The 24,906-nt window shown below is 42.3% G+C and overlaps 1 protein-coding gene across 1 annotated transcript; it reads right to left on the bottom strand.

Moving 5' to 3' along the window:
* Window positions 1-694: 694 nt before the first annotated feature.
* ldlra (low density lipoprotein receptor a) lies at window positions 695-22,949 on the bottom strand. The gene is made up of 18 exons (XM_031320769.2): window positions 22,742-22,949; window positions 14,776-14,901; window positions 14,518-14,640; window positions 13,012-13,392; window positions 12,639-12,761; window positions 12,024-12,146; window positions 11,762-11,881; window positions 9,734-9,859; window positions 7,330-7,501; window positions 7,016-7,243; window positions 6,618-6,736; window positions 6,381-6,520; window positions 5,311-5,452; window positions 3,909-4,046; window positions 3,437-3,754; window positions 1,748-1,828; window positions 1,449-1,612; window positions 695-851 (listed from the first exon to the last, which is right to left on the bottom strand). Exons 1-18 carry the CDS (start codon window positions 22,833-22,835, stop codon window positions 795-797), a joined length of 2,775 nt encoding a protein of 924 aa, XP_031176629.1. The 5' UTR covers window positions 22,836-22,949; the 3' UTR covers window positions 695-794.
* Window positions 22,950-24,906: the final 1,957 nt, after the last annotated feature.

Genomic DNA, 24,906 nt, shown 5'->3' with positions numbered 1-24,906 from the left:
ACCAAACATTGAAATAAGCGCCAAAAATGTTGAAAAGTAAGCAAAACATGGAAAAAAAGCGACAGTGTCTGAAAAAGTATTCATTTTGACCCGGGAGGATAACACAAGGATTAAAAGGGGCTGTACTCGACATTCAAAACATTATTATAGCACAACGCAGAAGGTCGAGGGTTCGAATCCGACCTGTGATGGTTTTCCTGCATGTCTTCCCCCCTCTCTCTCCCCTTTCATATCTCAGCTTTCCTATCCAATAAAGGCAGAAATGCCCCAAAAAAAACAATATTATAGCAGCAAACCAATATTTGCTCTGTAAAAATATAGTGGAGTAATGGCATCCTGAGCAGAAAATGAAGTCACACACCCTCTGTGTGTGTGTTGTAACCCGAGTTTATCTGGTCTTTGTTTCCAGGTTTAGTTCCGCGTGTGCACGTTCGTACATATGGGCCGGAATAAAACATTTTTTCTGTATTTCGAGTACAGCCCCTTTAACAGTGACCTGTTCTCCAGTTTTATCACAGTTAGGATAACGAGTAAAAACAAAAGTTAGATTGAGGAATCCATCATCTGCTGATTTGGTATGATTTGATGAGGAACGGATTGTCAACTTGATGGAAAGAAAACCCTAAAAAAATATATTTTTTTCCACTGTAGAGCGTTTGTTCGTCTCTGAGGATATAGTGGTTCTGATACTGGCTTTGACTTCCATATCGTTATGCCGTGTGAGGTAAAAATACAACAGGACGTCCAAGGTAGCTTATCATCGAGGCTCTACGTTCCACTCTACTTGATGTGCTTCAGTTGTCTGTGAAGGCTGGATTGTCTGCCTCTTCATCCAAGCTCACAATTTGTCTCTGAAAGGACAGCAAACAAAACGGATGTCAGATTCTTTTACTGTAGCGTTAGCCTCGTGAGACCGTCCTGATCTGGCGAGCTCCAGTTTGCCACTCGCAGATCAGTCTGGCATCTTGAGATCTTGAAATTTGGAGCCGTTCGCCAAACGACCGACCAATCAGCGTTGGTTTTGAGGCAGGTTTAGGTGTGACGCAACGAGAAGCGACTGTTCAGTCTAAACAACGTGGCGGTTTCCACGGATGAGATGAGCGTAGCTATCGCGCAAGTTTTATCCAAATTAGAAAGTATTCCTTCATTGAAAGAAGAGCAAAAAACGGCACTGGAGGCTTTTCTCGGAGGAAAAGATGTTTTTGCTCTTCTCCCGACTGGTTTCAGCAAGAGTTTGATATATCGTTGATCTGATTGGCTCATCAGCTAACCAGTATTTTCGCCCCTTCCCAAAAGTTCTCCAATGCAAAGTTCCCAGATGGATATGCCGAGCAAATGCCAAGCAATCCATCTGGCGGAGTCAGGTTACTGTAGCGTACCGTGTGTGCTGATTACAACAAACTATAAATTCAAACAGGATGAACTGTAGACTGTGAAAGTAGACTCACTTTTGGGTAGGAGTAACCGTCAGGGCTGTGGGTCCTCCAAATGTGCACTTGGTCCTCAGTTGTTTTCTGATAGACAGGGTTGTCAAAGTGAATCGTGTTGGTGGTCTTCAGCCTGTAGTTCCTCCACAGCAGCACGGCACCAACGGCCACCAGACAAACGATCGCTACAGGAGGCAGACACAGGGAGAGAGATCCAGAGAAGGTGTTAAGCATGATGTTTGACAATGTTTTCATTTCAAAAAAATTATATTTATCTGAAGAAGAAGCTGGCTTTGCAAGCGGTTGCCAAAGCAACTCACCCAGAGGTAATGCGATGTACAGAGCTATCGGGGCGTCAGAGGCAGGGTTGGGGATCGCTGCAGCAAATTCATGATGAAAATCTGAAGGAACGATAAACACAAGAAAATAATGTATTATATATAAAAATATAATAATAATGTTTTAATGACACATGAAGCTGACCTGCACTCACATTGAGTACCTTTACATGCACACTCATAGCTACTATTATTCTTAAAGTGCTCATATTCTGCTTTTTGGCTTTTTCTCTTTCCTTTATTGTGTTATATATCTTTTTTGTGCACGTTATAGGTTTACAAAGTGAAAAAGCCCAAAGTCCACCCCAAAGGGACTTACCATCTCCAACAGAAAACACTGTTCACAAACTGCTCCAAACAGCTCTATTGTAGTCCAGCCTTTACTTCAGAGACAAACGTGGTCACTTTGGAACACACGTTATAATGCTCACCTAGCTGCTAGCATGGCACGCCCTCATACTCTGCTTCTGACTGGCTAGTAGTCCTTACCTAGGTACTGTCAGGACACGCCCTCATACTCTGCTTCTGACTGGCTAGTAGTCCTTACCTAGCTACTGTCAGGGCACGCCCTCATACTCTGCTTCTGACTGGCTAGTAGTCCTTACCTAGCTACTGTCAGGGCACGCCCTCATACTCTGCTTCTGACTGGCTAGTAGTCCTTACCTAGGTACTGTCAGGGCACGCCCTCATACTCTGCTTCTGACTGGCTAGTAGTCCTTACCTAGGTACTGAGCATGTGCGACTCCCAACAAAGATAGAACAGAAGTGAGATGTCTCACTCTGTAGCTAAAACAGAGAGCTCAACACACAGGGTGAAAAGAGGAGCTGCAGCAATGTGCAGTACAACAAAAATATGTTTTTTTTGAAAATTAAACCATGTAGACCTATTCTGATATAACCTCTTAATACAATTATGAACCTGGAAATGAAATGAGTGTAATCTGAGGTCTTTAATATGACAATATGCCGAATTTGATATGGGTCACGTAAATGGCATATTCCATCAGGCCTTTTCCAAATATAGCATTTTTTTTCCGATTAAGATGTGGGATATGCCGGTATTATTCAGGTTTATGAAGCATTCTTTGAACATGTATACAGCGCATTCGGAATCTGCGTTTCAATCTGAGTTTTAACTGCAGTTTGCGACAGTTTACGAGCTCCTGCCTGTTTACAGCTTACGGCCATTTCTGTCCGTTCGTTGCTATGGTTGTTGTACACACACCAACCAGCCAACAGTTTGCAGGGCTGCTACTTTTAAACATTATGAAAGTCGTGGATATCAACAGGTTTTTGGATATTGCACAAACATCACAACGCCGACCTTTTCAAGAAGGTAGTTGAAGGAATGAAAGAGGGAGGCTGCATTCACACGGTCGAACAAGTCCATCACTGGTGGAAAACTTTGGAAAATTCCTATTTTGCACGGCTGCATGTAAACGTGAATGTTAGTGGAATATTTACTTTCATTAGCCATGTAAACAGCTTAGTCTGAATATTGTCTTTTTCGGAATAATGGCAAAACGGAATATTATGTGCATGTAAACGTAGTCGTTTTATGTCAGAGCTGAGGACAATGCACTCATACAAACTTTGTAAAATGGTCAAAAGGAATGTAAACCATCTACACAATTTCACCTTAATTATCTAACAAAACATTATGGTACTTGCCTGGAGAGGTGACTGGAGCCTCTGTGGTGGTCTGGGGAATTTTAGGGTTCACCGGCTGGGGTGACGCGGTCCTTAGTTCAGGTGTGGTGGTCCTTACAGGAGGCCTGGTGGTGCGTGGCACCAGCTTGGCTGCAGTGCTGGTGATGACAACGGGCACTGTGGTGGTGCGGACCAGGGGCTTAGGCGTGGTGCGGACAACGGGCTTCGGCGTGGTGCGGACTAGGGGCTTAGGTGTGGTGCTGGCTGGCACTGGTGGCCGACGAGGGGGGTCGGTTGCTGGAACATGAGGCTCCACGGGAGCTGCAGGTGTTGGAACAGCTGGTGAAGAACACAAACAGAGGAGAAGTGAGAGTCAGAAATAAGAGCGTGTGAACTGAATTCAATAATATTTATTTAGAAGACAAAAATTAGGATGTTGTCATTTTCTTCTCGATATCATTCAACAGAATATCTGCTTTGATCATTTACATACCAGGTACACACGTCCTCATATCCCTGTCTAACATCATGTTATCGGGACAGACGCAGGTGTATTTGGGGGGATGTCTGCCCACTTGAGGAGCTGCCAGACACAAGAATGCACAGCCGGATACCTTGCACCAATCCCTCCCTGCAATGGAAAAACAGGATGACATTTTACTTTAGTTTAACTGCTTTACGTGTTTTGAAGCCATTGTCAAAAATATCACAATAAAGCAATAGTTTCTGGGAAATACGCTTAAGTTAGATGAGAAGATTGATACTACTTACATGTATACGCACTATACGTTAACTAATAACTTTAGCTAATCAGCCAGTGGGAGGTTAGCTTAGCACAAAAACTGGAAAAGGGGTCAACAGCCATCCTGGCTCTGTCCAGTGGTAATCAAATCCACCGACCAGCTCCTCTAAAGCTCACTAACTAGCTGGAAACATGGAGAAACTAGGTGACCCCCCCCGTTTCTTCAAGCTAAGCACCTGCTGGCTTTAGCTAGCTACATATTTACGTGCAGAAATGAGAGCGGTATTCATCTTTAGGGTTGGGTATTGTTTGGATTTTTACGATTCCGATGCCGAACCGGTACTTTTAAAAGTTTTAAACTTTTAAACCGATTCTTGAAAAACTGAAAAATGACATCAAAGAAAGGCTCTTTTATAGTTATGAGTTTTACTTAAAATAGAAAATTATTTAAATTTAACAATATATTAACATTTTAAAGTACTAAATATATCATAAGTAAAAGTAGCCTGCATTTACGGTAGCTAGCTAACAGTAGATTACAGAGAAACTGTCATATTTTTACGTTTGTTTCGGAGCAACAGAGGGAAAATATTTCGGTCGACACATTAAGTGGAACCGAAATGAGGAACCAAAATTTGCGTTCTAATCCGGTCCGATTCCTACTGGTTGCGTAGGAACCGGTTCCATAGTGGAAACGGGTTTCGGTACCCAACCCTATTCATCTTTTTATAAAACTCTCAGCAAGACGAAGCATACAGTGTTGCCAACTTGGCTACCTTCTCGCTGGATTAAGGGACTTTTCAGAACCTCTTAGCAACTTTATTTCTAAAAGGTGGCTAGCTATAAATTTAGCTACTTCAGACTATTAAATTGTAACTGATTTCCATGAAGTAGTCACAGTTCACAGCTCTTCTGCCAACAGCACAGGATCTCTCTCCCTCTCCTCTTGCATTGTGTAGCAGGCAGTCAGCCACCACAGCCTCTTAACTTTATGCAAATGTTACTAAATGATGTTGACAATATGCAAATGAGAGTATGTTGTCATCAGTTCTAGCTACTTTCATTGGAGAAGAGTTGGCAACACTGCAGCGCTCACATGCTCTGGAGTGTGAGCACACTTTTGAACAGTACGTGTCAGTGTTGTGTCTCTTACCAGCAGGTTGTTTGAGGTTATGGAAGAGAACAATGTCTTCTGGTGATGTCAGGTGCTCTGCCACTGGCGTGATGTCTTCACCCGTCAGCCGGTTTGCACTGAGGATGGCGTTGTTACTGACGTCTGTCCAGAACACTTTATCCTAGAAGAACAAAGAAAACAACCGACCGTGAGCATGTAAGAGACTGAGGACAGAGTAGTAACAGTGAGGAGTACTTCTATTTATGCATGAAGTGAGGAGACACTTTTTCTTGAGTTTAAACCCTCCCCTTAGGTCGTAGATTCAGAGGACCTCAATTCAAGAAAAATTGGCAGTCCTTCCAGAAAAATGTGGAGTTTTTTTGTGATTGTTGCGGGCAAAAATCCTTGGTTATGCGGCACGTTTTCTTAAAAAATGTGATGGAATATGCGAGATATTTATGCAATTTTATGCGATGAAATTGCAGGAACTTGCAAAAACTGCGGTTTCATCGTGGCTTCATCGCGGGGTTTGCAGCTTTTCGATGATGTTCACGTCGCGTAATTACGTCACTTCATAACGTCACTTCATAACGTCACTTCATAACGTCACTTCATAACGTCACTTCATAACGTCACTTCATAACGTCACTTCATAACGTTCCCATGGCAACAGGGGAAAATGGCTGCTCTTGTGTGAAGTAAACACAACATTTTTCAGATATATGTGACTTTTTTGCAACGAAAATGCAGGGATTATGAAATCATGCAAGCCCTGCATATTTTCTGCGGAAATTGACAATTTATGCGGTGAAAGTGCGGCGTATTTGAAAAATTATGAAAGAAATTATGCGATTGCGTTTTTCTGGAGAGACTGAATTGCACATTGCTGCTGTAGTATTGTGTAAAACGGTGTTCTGTACATTGTATGTACAGGAAAGATTTTTGTGCTTTTTGTGTTGTTGTTGTGTGTCTTTTCATTTACTTGTATTTTTATCTTGTGCTCCTGCCTGCCAATAAAGTTTCCCATCTGGGATAATGAAGTGACTGAACTGAACTGTTGTATTGACATATTTTCGTAACAGCTCATCAGGTGGTTTCACAACAAGTACCTCAAACACAGTGAGGCCCAGTGGGTGAGCCAGCCTGTGTTCGTCCATGATGATGGTGCGTCTCCCACCGCCCTGCACGTCGATACTGGAGAGGGTGTGCAGCTTAGAGTCCACCCAGTAGAGCCGCTGGTTCACCAGGTCTGGGGAGGAAGCAGACAGGTCAGACCACTGGCTTTCACATGAATAGATAAAAAAAAACAAACTTGAAACCAGAGAGACATGCACGCTAGAGTTTACCGAGTGTAATTCCATTCGGCCACACAATGTTGTCAGTGACCAGAGCGGTGCGGTCTCCTCCGTTAAGACCTGCCTTCTCAATCTTAGCGGGATTCCCCCAGTCGGTCCAGTAAATGAAGCTAGGAGAACATAGATATGTTGTCAGTAAAACATAGAAAACTAAAATACATCATTTAGAAAGGACACAAATGAAGACAAGAGTCTAAAAAGGATTAAGGCATCACTGGGTACTTTTACATGCACACTAATAATCTGAATTTGAGAGAAAGTTAATTTCTCTTGCCTGTTTACGGCTTACGATCAGCTCTGTGTGTTGCTATGGTTACTGTACATAAACCAACCATATTATGTACATGTGAACGTAGTCACTGGGCTTTTCCTGGCATTGTTAGACTTACTTCCTGTGGGGGTCGACCACAATACCGCGAGGTTTGGACAAGCCTTGGCGGAAGAGAGTTTTGCGGCGGCTACCGTCGGCAGTTACCACGCTGATGCTGCTGCGAATGCTGTCCGTCCAGTACAGGTTACCGTGGATCCAGTCGAAAGCGATGCCTTCAGGGGCATCGATGCCGCTACCGATCACTACGCTGTGATGCGCGGGGTCTTCGGCCGAGTCCATCTGAGCTCTGGATTGAAAAGCGAAGAGCCGGACGTCAAGCAGGAAAGGAAAGAACAAACACACAGCTTTTATTCGGATTTCATTCCCGCTCACCTGTAGATCTTCTTCTGGGAGATGTCCGACCAGTAGAGCTCTCTGGCGGCCACGTTCACGTCAAGAGCCACGACATTCTTCAGACGGGGGATCACTCTGGTGTACTCACTTTTGTCCAAAGTCATCTTTCGGACTTCGTGGCGGTTGGTGAAGAAAAGGTAGGCGATTGTACCTACAAAATCAGAGCAGACAAGTGATTTTCTTAGTACTTTTGTGGGAATGTTTGTTTAAAGTCAAACTGAAATTTGAATTTTTTTCTCCACACATATCCTTTTTATATCAGACATTTGGGTTTCTTTCAACCACATTGCCCCAAAATTACACTGATGGTTCCATTCTACGCTCTTCACAAGTGAAATTAAAATTAATTATTCAATTTTATAACATTATCCTGACTAAACAGACATATCTGTGATAATCCATTACCTTCATTCCTCTGATCTTAACTATTAGTCCAAATCATTCATAATTTCTGCTTTTTTCTAACACAAAAATTAGTTAATTTCATATAAATGAGGTTTATTGACCAGAAATTCCAAAAAAAAGCGACAAAAATGTCCAAACAGTGTCTGAAAAAGTGTTAATTTTGACCCGGGAGGACAACACAAGGGTTAAACAAACTTACACAACCCACATTCAAAAAACTACAGCTGCAAAGATTAATCGATTGGTGTCAACTATTAAATTAATCGCCAACGTTTTGGTAAATAATGATTTAAAGGAGAATTGCAGCCGATTTCAACACGTAGCTCTGTTGTTTGTACATTTGGAGTGCTGTCAGTAACGAGAAAAACAAAAAAGTGAAAATAGATGTTTTTAGGGACGGCCAGTCAATTTTGAGGTATGTCTCTGATCAGGAACACTATCTCTCTCTCAGCTAATTTTCTATCATCTCTCTACTCTCACCTATCTAATGAAAGCATAACCAATCGGTGCTGCCTACACCGTGTTATCCTCCTGCTAGAGTTAGCACCCAGGAGGCTGAAACAGGGCAAGTTTTAAACGTGCTTTTAGCCTCTTAACATGTTCAGAATGTCATTAAAAGTGCCTACCCATGTGAAGTGATTCCTTCTGAGTGAACACAGTGAATCTGACTGCAGTAGATGTGAAAGAAATGCATAAAAGTTGTGCTTATTCAGCCCTGTTTAGTTCCGGTGCTGAGACTGCAAGACGAGTGCTTAGGGACCGTCTACAAACTACAACACTGAAAAGAGATACAAAAATATTTAAGAAAATAGGCATATGCTTATTTTTAAAAGGTAAATGATGTAGTACAGCTAGCAGGAGACGAGTTATAGTTGAGGTAAGTTTGGAGACACTACCTTATTTAATCATTAAATTAATAAATATTTTTGTTGTATCTCTTTTCAGTGTTGTAGTTTGTAGACGGTCCCTAAGCACTCGTCTTGCAGTCTCAACACCAGAACTAAACAGGGCTGAATTAGCACAACTTTTATGCATTTCTTTCACATCTACTGCAGTCAGATTCACTGTGTTCACTCAGAAGGAATCACTTCACATGGGTAGGCACTTTTAATGACATTTTGAACATGTTAAGAGGCTAAAAGCACGTTTAAAACTTGCCCTGTTTCAGCCTCCTGGGTGCTAACGCTAGCAGGAGGATAACACGGTGTAGGCAGCACCGATTGGTTTTCGTTTTTCTCGCTACTGACAGCACTCCAAATGTACAGACAACAGAGCTACGGGTTGAAATCGACCGGAATTCTCCTTTAATTATGGTAGGATTAAATAATTTTATACTTCCTACTCCTTGTAAATGAAGGAAATGTTATCTCTTTCTCTTTCTCTTCAACCTTTTTTTCTATTTTGTTGGATATGTTGTGGAATTTGACATGCTCGAAATAAATAAATTTAAGATTTATTTATTTTGATTAGGACAATGCACATTAATCTACATTTCTGTAAATGCCCCAGTGTTAGCCAGTCAGTTAATTTTCAACTGTAGTCCTAGTTGCATGCATGTCTTTATGGTGGGAAGAAACCGGAGCACCCGGGGAGAACATGCAAACCCCACACAGAAAGGCCCGGAACAACCTGGGTTTGAACCCAGAACCTTCTTGCTGTGAGGCAGAAGTGCTAACCACTGAGCCACCGTTAAATACAAAAATACAAAATGTTTTGTCGATTAGAGTCATTTTATTAATGAAAAAAAGGTCTAAATTCTCTGATTCTAGCTAAGCAAAGTTTATATTCTGTGACACAAAAAGTGTGGAGACTTCAGTAGCAGCCTTGCTCAGACTAATCCACACTAGGAGTTCAATTTATTATCTTCAAAAACGTAAAAAGGAAAAATAACATTTTGAGAAAGCTATTCATTATCTTTAAAGTGTTACATATTAATGCAGCGGACGCTCGGGAAAGAACACAGAGCGCTGATATTTACCGATGGCCTTGCAGGCTTTGGTTGCCGGGTCAACCTGGTAACCCTCCTCACACTGGCATTTGTAACTGCCAATCAGGTTGATGCAGATCTGGCTGCAGGTGTCCGGGTTGGCACACTCATCGATATCTGATTCAAAGAAGAGGGAAGAAAAACGAAATGAAACGCACACGACAGTGCAAATAAGCAGCGTGCTGAGTCATTGTGTCTGCAAGATTTACGTGATCTCTCTTGATCTGGCGGCACAGACAGGGACATGGAAAAGGTTGCGTCAGAGTAAACAGATTGCAACATTATTTGTTAATCTGACCCAAGTTCTCGTTTAAGAGAGAACATTAGTCTGGATCAACAGAAGTACATTTCCAGAATTAAGCCTGAAATCCGGGGTGTGATGTCTGGCTTTGTCCCCAGGGGGCGTTGCACAAAATGTTGGGCCCTGTAGAAAGGTATTCTCTATGGGCCCCTCCCCGCATCCACAGGTATTCATTCTAGCATCTTTTTGGGCCCTCCTCACATGAGGGCCCTGGGTACTCAGTCCCCTCCCCCCCCCCCAGTCCGACGCCCCTGTTTGCCCCTCACCTTCCGCTCTCTGTGTGTTGTCGTGTCCCTTCGCTACGGGAAACGACAACAACCTTCGAGCTAGCAAGCTACACGCTGAAGATCTTGCAACAAGGCAGGTCTGCTTGGTTCTTTCGGGGAATGATCGTAAAGATTTACAAAGAGTATGTTTACGGCATTTCCTCTCTAACTGGGACATTTTGGGACCGGTTGGTGGGATTGCTGTGGACGAAGTACACCCGGTAATGAGGTTTAACCATGTATCAGCTAATTTAAATAGCTCACGTTACTGTATTGTGTCAACAGTTAACTTCATTTGATATTGTATGTGGAGTTTTCTTTTGCGGGGTGCAAATGTTCCACCAGAACAAGTTCCTTCCTGAGGCTATTTAGCAGAGCCGCCGTCGCTGAGTCCAGAGCTTAGCATCGCCCAAGATGATTGTGATTGGTTTAAAGTAGGGGTTCTCAAACGTATCACTGAAAGATCCGCATCTAAAAAAATATTCTAGGTCAGGTGTGTGTTCTAGGTGTCCGAAACGATTGGCAATAACAAAAACACTTTTTCAAGTTGAGTACTCAGCGGTAAACTTTGGTACCAATACCACTACCTGGAAATAGGTACCTTTTTTCGGTAGCATACTTTCTCTCTAATAACAATTTTTTTATTTTCAGTTGTAAAAAAAAGTCCAAAACTACTCATCTTTTTAGGGTGGGAGGTAATCTGGCTATCAGCAGACCAAGCTCAATCTTTTAAGAGTGAACATTAGTCTGGGGAGTTTCTACTGCACTACTGCACTACTGCACAAGATCAACGGGCATAGTTCAAATGACTCTGTACGCAATTGGATAGTCCTTCAACCAATCAGACCAACGATCTGGGTGACGTAGCAGTGACAGCGGCATCAACGGCTTGCCGTCGCTTCTCTATCGTAATCGTGTTTAACCCACTAATAGCGCGCCAGGTGCATAAGCCAGTTTGTGATTGGTCCCCGCAAAATTGTAACGGAAGCAGGATAGATAAACGTACAGGTTTCCAGCCTGAGCTGCAGGGAGAAATCAAATCGCCGGCAGATCGGGCTGGGTTTACCCAGTCTAGGTGGGGCGGGTGTCAACTACAGTCCGTTACACCACTACTGTATTTTCAACGTCACTAGCAATTTATTGGTCAATAAAAAATGTATTTTAAAATAGAAAACGTTACAATTTATGAAAGGTTTTGCATTCATAACTTAAGGTACGGGCTGGGTCCGGATTGACTTGTTGTTCGGTCCAATTGCGGACCTTGGTCCGGACTTTGAGAAGCTCTGGTTTAAAGAAATGCAAACAACCCACAGTGTTTTTTTCTCCTATCCCAGTATGCATTTGTGGTGTAGCCAGACCTTACTCCCCAGCACTGTGGAGACAGAGCTGGCAATGCGAGACTAAGAGAACATACAAAGCATTTCTAAGTGTAACTGTGTGGCAGGGTGTTACCTTCACAGCGCTTTTTGTCAACCAGGTGAAATCCACGAGGACACAGGCACTCGTAGCCGATCCTCAGGTCATTGCAAATATGCGAGCAGCCGCCGTTGTTGTACAGGCACTCATTGGAGCCTGCAGTGGGAGTAGGAAAAGGTTTACCATCTTTCTTTTCTGAGGATGTGCAGTAACTAGCAATCTAAAGCTGCAGACACCCTCATTAACACACAAGTAGTAATTAACCAGACAGTTATGCATGAGAAGCCTCGGTGCTCACCACATTCCCTAAGAGGCTCATCTGACCAATCCCTGCAGTCACGTTGCTTGTCACACACCTTCTCCATGCTAATGCATTCCCCGCTGCGGCACTTAAACCTGGTCGGGCCCTCACATTGGGTGGCTGTTAAAAAACAAAAGATTCAGCTACAGACACAGACCAGAGATTTTTGCATTTAATTGTCATTAATGTATATCTGTGACTGAATGTATGTATGGATATGAATGGAGGAATGAATGCATATTTATAACTGAATGTATGGATTTTTTTTATGGATGGATAAATGAATGTTTATTCATGACTGACTGAATGCATGGATGCTTATGGAAGTAGGAATGAGTGTTTGTAAGGCATGAATGGGGGAACAGAAGAATGTAGGAAGGATGGCTTTTTTGCACAAGTATAGAAAATGGTCATTTGCAATTTGCATAGCTCTTTGAGTAGCCCAAATGTTTCCTGTACATTTGTCTTTTAATTGTTTTAACCCTGTGCTTGTTGTGTGTCTCTGTTATAACTCTTGCAACAATTTCTCCCAGTATCCAAAACAAATTTCTCCTTGGGGAGACTAATAAAGATACTACCACGATAGAAAAGGGTAGGGGAAGAGATTGGTACCGTTGACGCAGCCAGCCTCATCACTCATGTCCCTGCAGTCATACTGATGGTTGCACTGGCGGCTGCCGTGGATGCACGTGCCATCGCCGCACTCAAACTCGTCAGGACGGCAGGTGGAACGTGCTAGAGGGATGGTAGAGACAGGTAGACATGTGAGTACAAGAGATGATGAAACTATTGACAGTATGTAGCAATTTAGGACATGTTTGAGCAGTTAAGAAAGTCTGCTGAATCCGAGAAAGTTTTTCCGAATTTTGCCGTTTCCATCAACATTTTCTAATGCGGTACTTCAAAGTGCGCATAAAAACACGTTGATGGAAACATGACTAGTGTCACATCAAGAGGAAAAGAAGGATTTTGTAATCTTACTCACCACATTCAGCTTCGTCTGATTGGTCCAGGCAGTCGGCTCCTCCGTCACACTTCCAGCTACCGTGGATGCACTCTCCGTTGCCACAGCGGAACTCCAGGGACGAGCACTGATGGGCGGGAGCAGAGTTGGGCGTCTTCGTACCGCAGTTCTGGGGCCACTCGTCGGAGCCGTCGGAGCAGTCGGCGTCTCCGTCGCAGCTCCACAGGCGGGGGATGCACACGGTGCTGTTGCACTGGAAGGACCCTGGGCTGCAGCTGGCGACCGGGCACGAGGCCTCGTCGCTCCCGTCGTCACAGTCAGCCTCGTCGTCACACACGAAGGAGGACGACACGCACTGGCCGTTCCTGCAGCGGAACTCGGTGTCTGCGCACTGCTTCGGCGCTAAGAGGGAGGACACATAACGGGGCGGTCAGAGTAATGAAAGACCAGGAACTAGGCGTGTCACGATTCTCCATATCCACAATTTTATTTTACATCCATCCATCTTCTCCATCTTCTTCCGCTTATCCGGTAACGGGTCGCGGGGGTAGCAGCTCCAGCAGGGGACCCCAAACTTCCCTTTCCCGAGCCACATTAACCAGCTCCGATTGGGGGATCCCGAGGCGTTCCCAGGCCAGGTTGGAGATATAATCCCTGTACCTAGTCCTGGGTCTTCCCCGAGGCCTCCTCCCAGCTGGACGTGCCTGGACCACCTCCCTAGGGAGGCGCCCAGGGGGCATCCTTACCAGATGCCCGAACCACCTCAACTGGCTCCTTTCGACGCAAAGGAGCAGCGGCTCTACTCCGAGCTCCTCACGGATGACTGAGCTTCTCACCCTATCTCTAAGGGACCCTATCTCTATTTTACATTCGATTTAAAAAATTCGAAGAAAAAGCATTTTTAAATGAGCCGCTGCGGTAAGGACTGGGCCTTGGTACATGGGGGCGCACGCTCTACCAGGTGAGCTACAGGGGCGCCCCTTAAATTATTTTAGTATTATTTTTAACAGGGACAACAATGCCATAATTAGAGCCACTAGATGGCAGAAGGGTACTTAGCAACAACAATTTTGAGCTGAGTTTTCTCGTAGTGCAGTTGATTGCACCATTAGTTTACTGTGATGCACCTGAAGGCACCATGGAGTCCCATCGGCCACAGAGCCCACATGCTTTACCTTTGTTTCTTATAAAACTCCCTCGTGTGGAAGGCAAAATGTTGCCACGCGGCTACACTGTGTCTGTTGTTTTTCTTCAGACGTGCGCAAGTAGGTGGTGGTGGAGACAAAAAACTATACTCAGGAGAATCGCCAATCTAGCTTTTGATTTCGATAGTCAAAATGGAAAGCTCATTTCGATCAATGACACTTGATATCGTGACACCCCAGCAGGAGCACTTCACAGCAGGGAGCAACAAGGAGATGAGAGGAGGAAGATGTGGATTCTTAGAGCAATAAATTACATATACGATTAAGGAAACAGTAAGACAGATGTGTGGGTGTCCGGCAGCCTGTCGTTAACTCGGCTTACCACAGCTGTCTTCATCTGCTCCATTCTCACAGTCGGCTTTTCCATCACAGCGCCAGGTGCTCGGTACACACTGGTTAAGGCGGTCCGTGCAGCTGAACTCTGTCGGCCTACAAGTTTTGGCCACTGGAAGTGAAATACACAGAAAAAACAATAACTGAGACTATATAATCATCCCACTGAGGGATTGTGGGTAGGGACAGGTGTGAATGCACAGCCATAACGTGTCCATTCTCATGTTGAGCGATGCGCGATACTCACTGCAGGTACCGGGGAGTTCATCGGTGCCGTCGCCGCAGTCATCTGTGCCGTCACACACCCATCTGACCGTGATGCATTTCCCGTTCCCACACTGGAACTGGTTGCTTCCACATGTTATCAAAGCATCTGTAACAGACAGATATAAACACACAGTTCAACTAAAAGTGTCATCTATCAGGGGCCAATACAGAAAGACTCCTCATAAACACAGACATGGCTGCAAATGAAAAGAAGTGAAGTCATAATTCTGCAGAACATGCTAGCCGCTCAGGGATGTTTATAGGCACAGCAGTGCTTTGAGCTAGTTGCTAATGCTAGCATGGAAAAATGCTCAAAATGAAAATGGTAATATGCTTATGTTTAACATAGGGCTGCGTCTAGGGATGTAACGCTACACTCAACTCCACGATTCGATACGATTCACAATTTTAAGTTCACGATACGATTTTCTCAGCATTTTTAACAGAATAAGCTGCAGACAACCGACTGGAAATAATTCCTTAATCTATATAAAATGTGCAAAACGACAGACATGTCCTCTTATCAAAAGTAAAACTGAAATTGTATTTTTATCTTGAGCAACATTTCAATCCCACATCAAAGTAACTAAATAAATAGAAAAAAAATCTCTTCAAATAAATCAACTAAGAAGACGTAGTGACGTCTGAAGTCCAACAAGTGAAATCTAAAGTAGATTATGCCCTAGGAAGTTAAAAATATTGCATCACAATAAAAAATTGTTAGCATTAGTGCGTAGTTTCTGTCACCCCCATGACAAATACTAAGTAATGACAACAAAACTGTCGGCGCGTTCCACATGATACAAGCCTTCTGTGACCACCCCCTTCCCTTTCACGCAGTTGCTAGTAGCCAAGGAGGACACGGAGGATTAAAAAACATGATGGACTCTTCAGAAGAGGTCATTATCTTCACTCCAGTTTCACTCAAATCTTCTGAACATAGTCATACTGAGAAATCCAGGGAGAGTTGTGTGGAGCAACTCATTTGGCAACGGATTGGATGTAACGGACGTTCATTCATAACAAAAAGTTACGCACTAAAGCTAAGACAATCTCAAACGGCAGTAATCTTTACACGTACATATATGCTGTATATATATCAATATCACAACCAATTCACTGCATCGTTACATCCCTAGCAAGCACACATTCAGTAGTATTTTAATTTTTCAGAGCGGGTACACAGAACACTGCCTCATGTCAAAGAAAGTCAGTTTGAGTTCAGTGATAGTGTTATTTTTGGCACCCACAGTTGGGTTTCAATACAGTGAAGGGAGGGACTATGTCTCAGCGATGTCAAAGACGGTAATTAATAAAGCCACCAAAGGATAAAGGAGCTGGGAGGTAAATACTCTGACACACACACATGTATCCAAACACCAGGTGCCTGTTTGTACTTGTTTAACTAAGGCAGATAAAACGGTTAAACGGTTAGTCAAACAGGGACACTTACTGAATGTAAGCCTGCATTTATCAGCCTTTTCATCAGGGAGCTGCTGATATGGCAAGTTTATAATACGGGCTGGGTATTTTTCCAAAAGATTTCGATACCGTGACTTCGAAACAGGTTCCTTCACGATACTTTTTTTCAAAACAAATTTTATGAATCCATTTTAACAAAAATTATTTACAACACTACGCATTACAGTTCAAATTTTAGTTCAAATTAGTTTTTTACATTATTCACAATTTTGTGTGTCGGCTCCTTTATATCTTCTTGTCGCACACTGTAGTCAAGCCTCTCAAAATACAACACACACATGTAAGCCCGTCTCTGTAGTAACGTTTTTCTGCATGTCTCTACGATGTTAGACAGCCAATCACAAGCATTATGAGATCTGATCAACAACACACACGTCAGCCTGTCTCGGTGTGTTACAGAGTTGTTCCTGTGTGTATCTGCGACGTGTAACATTAGACAACCAATCACAAACATTATTCATAGGGGTGGGAATCACCAGAGGCCTCGCGATACGGTATCATCATCGTCACGATACGATATTATTGCGATTTTAAACATATTGCAATATTCTGCGATATATTGCAATTTATTAACTTTTTTCCAACTTCAAATTTTTCCCAATTTCAAATGATGTCCCCAAAAGGAAACTGTCAACATCTGTTTTATCTAAAAAGATATATTTCTCTGTTTGTTCATCTCACTTCAATTTCATTGCTGCAAAATGGGATTGTCAAGCAGACAGACTGACCAACACATATATCATAAAGATCCATACTTGGCGTCTGTGTATCGATACAGTATTGCCACGGAAAATATATTTCCCCCCCCACTCCTAATTATTCATCTCAGTAGAAGCATGCTGAAGGCCTATTGGCTCACTGAAGCTGATGGTTAGGTATTGATATCTGGTGTTGGGGAATGACAAGGCATTTTTATAGATACCCGATAGTAAGGAGGCAATTCGGCCGGTGCCTAAAAAAGTATCAAAGTTCGGGACCCAGCCCTAATCATAATTCAAAATTAGCACCATCCAAATGCTGGTAAAATATGCAAGTGGCTGGTAGCTTTCACTCACCAACCAAACAAAAAACAAACAATGGTAATCTATTGAGTGGCTGGTAAAAATGTGAACACTGACACCATCAGCCATTTGGCTGGTGGACAATAAAGGCTCATTTTGAACCCTGTTCATAACACACAATAGAGAGATCTCATTTTCCAGTCATTACGTTATGCTACATTATGCTGGCCGAAATGGAAGCTCGTCTGAAATGAGTTAATTTGCTGAAGACCCGGAGTCTCCCTCCCAACCCCCATCTTTAATGGACCCGATGAAGCCACTGAACCAGACGGAGCGATCAGACTGTACATCAGAGACACAGCATGTCAGGACAAGGTCCCAGAGGCCATTCCTCCCTCTGGCCCCCCGGGGGCTCTAAACCCTGGATGGCCACCTGTTTCTGAACGGGTCCAAAGGGAGGGGTTGTTACCTCCAGCGGCTATGCAGTTAGATTCAAGATTCAAGATTCAAAATCCTTTATTGAAATTTTATAGACCAAACAACTGAGCCATTCATCGAGAACATAATCGACAGATTAATCGACGATTGGCGACAAACGAAGATTTTCTTTATAATTCTAATGAAGTATTAATGTGTAAGTGTTTACATTTTCATAAGTGTGTGCCCTAAAAGCTAAATCGTGAATTATGCATTGCTATGAATGGCTGACAACATTAATGCTGTTGATGCTTGGTTAAACAAGGAGAGTCTGTTTTTTCTCTTTTGCAGGTTGAGGAAAGTTTTTCACCACTGCATTAGTATTTTATGACTCCATATGGATGCAAACAGTCATTTCAGTGTTATGGCTGTGAAGTAACTCTACTAGGGGTGGGGAGGGGGAAAAATCGATGCAGCATAGTATCGCAATATTTTCCGTGGCAATACTGTATCAATACACGGACGCCAAGAATCGATCTATTATTATGTAAATTGCACATGAGAATTGAACCTTTTGGTACTAGAATAATAAGATCAATTGCTTTTTCAGTGCATTAGATGGAAATTTTAAGTGAGATGAACAAACCAAAGACTTTCTTTTTTTTTTTTTTTTGACAAAACTAGGGTGTCCGACAGGGGCAAACGCACTGCAACTAAAAAAACACATGCAAATAGACAAAACACAAGCAAATTAAGAAAACATCTTCATTCATTTGACAACACACGCACAGCATTTAGCAAACACGCTGCAAATACACACAACACAACCAAATACACAAACCACATTTTCAGGATCATACTTGTATTTTGGATTTCTACTAGAACACGTTTACATGCTTAAATGTTGAAAAAAATATTATTTTTTTCATACTGTCTGTCTGATTATACCTGCGTCTAAAACGACGCTCCGTTTTAGCGCCGGTCTCTTTAAGCCCCCATCCTAAAAATGCCCGGTCTGCTCTGATTGGTCAGTGTTTCCAGGTCTTTTGCATCTGCGCTCTCTGTGTCTCTGCACTGTCATTTCAGCCGGAGAATGACTGTAACGGCACTGTAGCGGCACTTTCTACCTATATATAGTATAGTTGTGACATCACAAACGTACAAAAGTCCTGACGGCTCGTTTAAATGCAAAGTTTCTGAATACGGGCTATGTACTGTACATTTCTCTGTGGATTGAGCATCTTAATACTTAAAAATATTTATACAGCACCTCGACCTTCTTAATAATCAAACAAGACATGAAAATCTAATTTTTTACAATATGGGACCTTTAAAGATTTTCATTTTCACTGTAAATGTATGTCAGTCACTAATAATCGCTATCGGCCTTGAAAAACCAGTATCGGTCGATCCCTAATATATTTATGACTAGGTGTGAAAGGCTCGGCATTATTGCCCTTGCCATAAAAAAAGTTTCATGTTGACAAACCGGGTCTTATCAAAAGGATATCCTTGTAGGTACTACTACTACAAAAGACAAAATACACAGTAGAAAACTGTTTAACTGAGGTAGATTTCAAACCTTTTCCCTGAATTATGGAACTTGTCAACTTTATAGATCAGTTCCCATTCCCTGAAACCGATGACACGTTACCCAAATCCAAGTTCATGTTGGTTATTTACTTAACGGGCACAGTACGGTCAGTCCCCGAAAGACAGCCTGTCCCAGAGATGGCAGCATTATTGATCCGAGTACAAATCTGCTGCAGGAATAACATGTTTGTTGCCTGTTCTGTGTAGAGCTGCAACGATTAGTGTACTGGACCCACAGAAAAATCTATCAACTATTTTGATAATCTATTAATTGTTAAAAGTCATTTTTCATGCAAAAAAGGCAGAAAATTATGTTTTCAGATTCTCAAATGTGGAGGTTTCCTGCTCTTTTTCTGTTTTTTTATCATATTAAACTGAATATCTTTGAGTTTTGGACTGACAAAATATAACAAACAAAGGGGGGGGGGCAATTGTGTTATGTATATCTGTGTGTGTGTGTGTGTGTGTGTGTGTGTGTGTGTGTGTGTGTGTGTGTGTGTGTGTATCAGGCACTTTGTGCTACATTTTTATGTATGAAAAGTGCAATAATAAACTCTGATTGATTACTAATAATAATCGGTATCTGCCTTGAATAACCAGTATCAGTCGATCCCTACTTTTACCTGATTTGAGGGTTTCTTCTTGCTTGTACAAGAATCTCTTTTATATCTGAGCTAAATGGGTATTGTAACTGACATTTCCCTAACCTTATTGATATCGAATCGGAAATGTAATGGCCCGGGACCTTGTGAAAATTGGCGATCCCCAGCCCTGTCTGTCTCGGTACCAGTGAGGAAATGTGCACAAGCGACAACAACCAGTTCCAACATGTTTCACCACACACCTTTTCCCAGAACCAACATACTGGGAACAGGTCTGTCGGTGACTTAACTGCAGTGTAAAACTCCAGGAATGCTGTGTGAAGACTGTCTGCTGTTTGTATTGGAGGAGGACGGCTTCCATTCATTTCAGCAATGTAGGGCTGGGTTAAAATAATTACATTTCCAATTAAAATCAATCTTTGTTTGAGTGATCTGATATTGATTATACAAAAATCCTGAACTCAATCTTTTAATATTTTAAATATGTCACTATAACGTTAGTCCTTTTAAAGCTATAGTGCGCAGTTTCTGTCGCCCCCAGTCGAACGACGAACGCCATGCAACCAGTAACCAGTAACATAGCTCAAACATGGCGTTCGGCGTTCGGCTGGTCGGGAATGCTTTCCCAAGATGGCGCCTGCTTGTATACGTGAACGCGACTGTCTTTATAATCTATCTTTTTAATAAACTGTCTGTACACTTACACAGTTCTCAATGCTTGGGTTAACATGTAGGGACCCTCATTATGCTACCATTGAAGTGTGGTGATATTTTGAGCCTTGTTAGTGGTGTAGAAATAGAGATTTCTTTTTACTTTAGTCTCTGCCCCGACGACTAGCGTTATAAGCTAATTAGCAGTTTGCGCTATCTTGTTTCAAGCTAGAGACACATTAGATTAGCATGAAAACATATCCCAGAGAACGGTAGAATCGGTAATCATGTGTTATTAACCCCTATGTTAATTTTGCACCAGAATTGTCCTTTAATATCAAAAGGTTAAGCACTAAAGCTTTAAGTAAGAAGTACTTTATCAGGAATTTGGGTTTCCATCAACCAAAGTGCCCAAAAATAACACGGACTGTTCCATACAACGCTCTTCGCAAGTCAAATGAAGGATCAGTTCACTACTGTCTTTACATTTAGGGTTTTATTCAATTATATAGCATTTGAAAAAGAATAATTAAATAGTTTTAAAACAGTATATCCTGACTAAACTTTGACATAAACCAGTCTGTGATCCACTCAACATCCTCTGATCTTAACTATTCGTCAAAATAATTCATAATTTCAGCTATTTTGATTCAAAAATTAGATATAATTTCATATAAATGAGGTTTGTTGACCATGAATTCCTAGAATAAGTGTAACATTAGTGTAACAAGTTGGTGTCAGTGGTGTATCTACTAGGGTGGTAGTGGGGAAAAAAAGTCAAAAAAAGGGACAAAAACTTTTTTTTAAAGCGTCAAAAGCAACAACAAAAAGGCACCAAAAAAGTGTTCATTTTGGAAACAACCCAGGGGTTAAACAAACTATTTTTTTTGGGGGGGGGGTCATTTCTTTATCTAAACATTAACTTGGTGCATTATATACAGGGTTCAAAATTAACTTTTTCGTCCACCAGCCAAATGGCTAGTGAATGTTCAAATTTTACCAGCCAATCAAAAGATTACCATTGTTTTTTGGCTGGTGAGTGAAGCAAATCTGCCAGCATTTGGATGGTAAATGGTGCTAATTTTGAACCGTGATTATATATATATATATATATTAGGGCTGTGCTCGATTGAAGAAATTCTTAGTCGACTAACACTCATTCAATTGTATCGACTAATCGATTAGTTGATTTAATCGACAGATCTGTAAATCTCAGTTTCTCCGCAAAGAATCATGCAAGAGCACCACTTTAATTCTTGTGTTTACCAGAGATGTGCTCATACGTTTCTTGGAAATAAGTCATTCAGCATGAAAAAAGCATAAAACATGACTAATCGACTAAAGAAATCTAAGTTGACTAAGACCAAAACGACCGATTAGTCGACTAATCCACTAAGAGGGGGCAGCCCTAATATATATATATATATATATATATATATATATATATATATATATATATAAAATTGAGGGTTGCTTCTTGCTTGTACAATTTACAGCATTAAGTTCTCTGAGAATCTCTTTTATATCCGAGCAAAATCGGCATTGTGAGTGAACTCTAAAACTCCAGGAATGCTGTCAATGTCAAGACAATGTCTGTGTTTGCATTGGAGGAGGAGGAGCTGGACGGCTCCCACTCATTTCAGCAATAGTAGGGCGTTTAGGTGAAACGTGATGGGAGAGAGCCGAAATGCAAACAGGCTGGATATTGCATCATAGGCCTATAGGTAGAATAACCTACAGAAAATGCATCTAAATGTTCTCATGATAGATGTTGATGCAGATGATAGATATACATTTACATGCAAGTATAAGGATTCAAAAATGAAAAGGTAAAACGTACTGTAAGCCAACAATGCATGGATTTCATTATGGGACAATCTGAGGCAGAGTGGGGGAGAAAACATTAATTATGAGAGAGGGAGAGATTTGACCTATATTGTGTGAATAACTGCGCCCCCCCCCCCCCACCACCACCACCACCACCTTGCATCCGGGCGCTGTCAGAGGACAGGAGTGGGCAATTTAAACCCACACATAAAACCCACACAAAAAAATCATACTTATCTAACTTAAATACATATTTCTATTAAACAACATCAAGTTTTTATTTAAATGTTTAAGTTTGTTTAAATGCCAAGTCCAAAAACACTGCTAATTAATGACTTAATTGCTCAGGTTGAAATGAAGATTTTGAACTTACTTGTCTGAACGAGGGAGCAGAGCAGAAACAACAAAGACGCGTGACACGGCCGTGCCATGTTCTTCAGCTTTTTCAGCTTAGCTGGTCGTTGCATTCCCACTGCAGCCTGTCAGTCTCTGATGGGAGTTAATGTCAGAAGGTTGCTGTGACACCAGACGCTGCTGTAGAGACTACTCTATCGGAGACTGCTGTATCGGAGATGCTGAGGAGGAGGGATGCTCGGCTCACTGTTCTGTTTGACAACAACCTCAGACCCATTTCAATGTGGTCAGCGGGTGGGCGGGGCCAAGAGGGGCGTGAGAGGGGGAGGGGGGCGGGGGGCGGGATCTGGACTGGTGGTGTGATTCCTGAGGCGAACAGCCCCAACAATTGGGAGGCGGAGCTCCGTGCACATGGATCTTATCTGAGTTTAACCCTTTCAGAGAGGCAGGAGAGACGCGCGCACACGCATTATTTGGATCATTTGGATGCATTAGTTAAGTTTCATTCCCTGGAAGCTGATCACTCAAACAATGCATGCTTAACAGGGGCGTAAAAGTGATTTGGGAGAATTGGATGAACTGGTTTCTTATGGCCCTGACACACCAACCAGCAGTAAAGCCAGTCGGACTGATCAGTCTCCCCGAGGTCCAAAAGTGACTCAGAACACACCAAAGCGACGCCGACTTGAGCATATGTTCTGCGCGTGCGCGAGATGTAATACGTCCAGCAGGTATTGTCGGCCAAAAAATGAAAACCGGCAGCTGATTGGACGAACGCATCACGTGGGTCTGGCTGCTCCCGGATTTTACAACCGGGCATAATGGCGGCTCGTTCAGAATACGATCTCATATTTTACTAAAATAGTTCACCGAAACGTGTTTCTGAAAACATTTTAAGAGAGAAATAGGCCGTGCAGTTGCTGAATCTGTCTTCATTTCAGATCAACAAAGGTCAGTTTAAAAGATTTTCGTCAGATTTTGAGAGGCGTTAGCTAGGCTCATCCTGCTCGTCATTTCCGGGTTAGCGCTCCACCAATCAGATTGGCCATTGTGTCCGACTGCCCGCCTTCCGATTCAACAAGTCCAACATCCAAATGAAGGCCGACTGACGACGGCACGGAACACACCAAACAGACTCGAGTCACTGACCTCGCCAGACTGTCCTACGGCCGATTATTGGGTTGGTGTGTCAAGGGCTTTAGGGGCCCTAAAGTAGTTTATGGTCATGGTTGGGGGGGGGTGGGCGAGCTCTGAAATCAGAGATTTCGAGAATGAAATTGAAATATTCTTAAAGTAAAGTCGAAAATTTACAATGAATCAATTAAATTTCAGTTCAATCTAGGGCTGTGCCATTACTTTGTAATCACATTTTAATCACAATTACGATTTTGGGTCCTAACGATCACAATAACAATGTAATTGGGAAAAACTATTATTTTTGCACATTACATTTTACAAGTAAACTCTTACTTTGTCTTGTGTTCTGAATGGTTCTAAAAAAAAAATGTTAAAACGGGAAAAGTACGAAGGGAAATTTCACAGTACAAGGTGTTTTCACTGTTGATTTGTTGAACTGTTTCACTGTTTTTTAACTTCAGTATATGCAACATCTTTTCAAAAGTCAACGAGTCATCGTGTTAAAGTATCGTGATTTCAATATATTGACCAAAATAATCGTGATTATGATTTTTTTTCTCCGTAATCGAAATTGTTAAAATGTCGAGTCACAACAGGCGTTATCTCAGGACATTTTACAGATAGAGTAGGTCTAGACCACATTGTAATTTACAGAGTCCCAACAATTCCCTGCAAGAGCAAGCATTTGGTGCGACAGTGGCGAGGAAAAATGTTCTTCATTTAAAGTTTTTTTTTACGATAGAAGTATTATAAGACCTGGATAGAGAGTTCGAAGCGGAGCCCCGTTCATTCCTATAAGAGTTGCTCAGTGGCGCACGAAGCCATCATGGAGCCAAAAATTACCCAGATGATCGGCGGCAGGCGCACTAGAGACCACCGCCGGCCAAGCTGGCTACTTCCTGTTTAGCGCTCTGCTATAGTCGATATATGGACGGCGGATGACTTCCAGGATTGTTCAGGAAATTCCACCAGATGTCCCGCTTTTCGGCCAGATGTCCGTCCCCTTCCTCTGTCTCTGTGTTGGCGGTGGATTTGTGAGGACTATGG

Source organism: Sander lucioperca, chromosome 21, assembly GCF_008315115.2.
Source record: "Sander lucioperca isolate FBNREF2018 chromosome 21, SLUC_FBN_1.2, whole genome shotgun sequence".
Lineage (NCBI taxonomy): Eukaryota > Metazoa > Chordata > Actinopteri > Perciformes > Percidae > Sander > Sander lucioperca.
The sequence above is the reverse complement of the archived record's forward strand: the minus strand, read 5'-3'. Positions and strand labels throughout refer to the sequence as shown.

Bases quoted from the DNA above. Each gene is read 5' to 3' on its own strand.
- ldlra (XM_031320769.2), bottom strand. From the start codon at position 22,835: ATGCAACGACCAGCTAAGCTGAAAAAGCTGAAGAACATGGCACGGCCG. The intron at 14,641-14,775 runs GTGAGTATCGCG...TTTCACTTCCAG, and splicing joins TGAACTCCCCGGTACCTGCA to TGGCCAAAACTTGTAGGCCG. The intron at 12,762-13,011 runs GTGAGTAAGATT...CCATCCCTCTAG, and splicing joins ATCAGACGAAGCTGAATGTG to CACGTTCCACCTGCCGTCCT.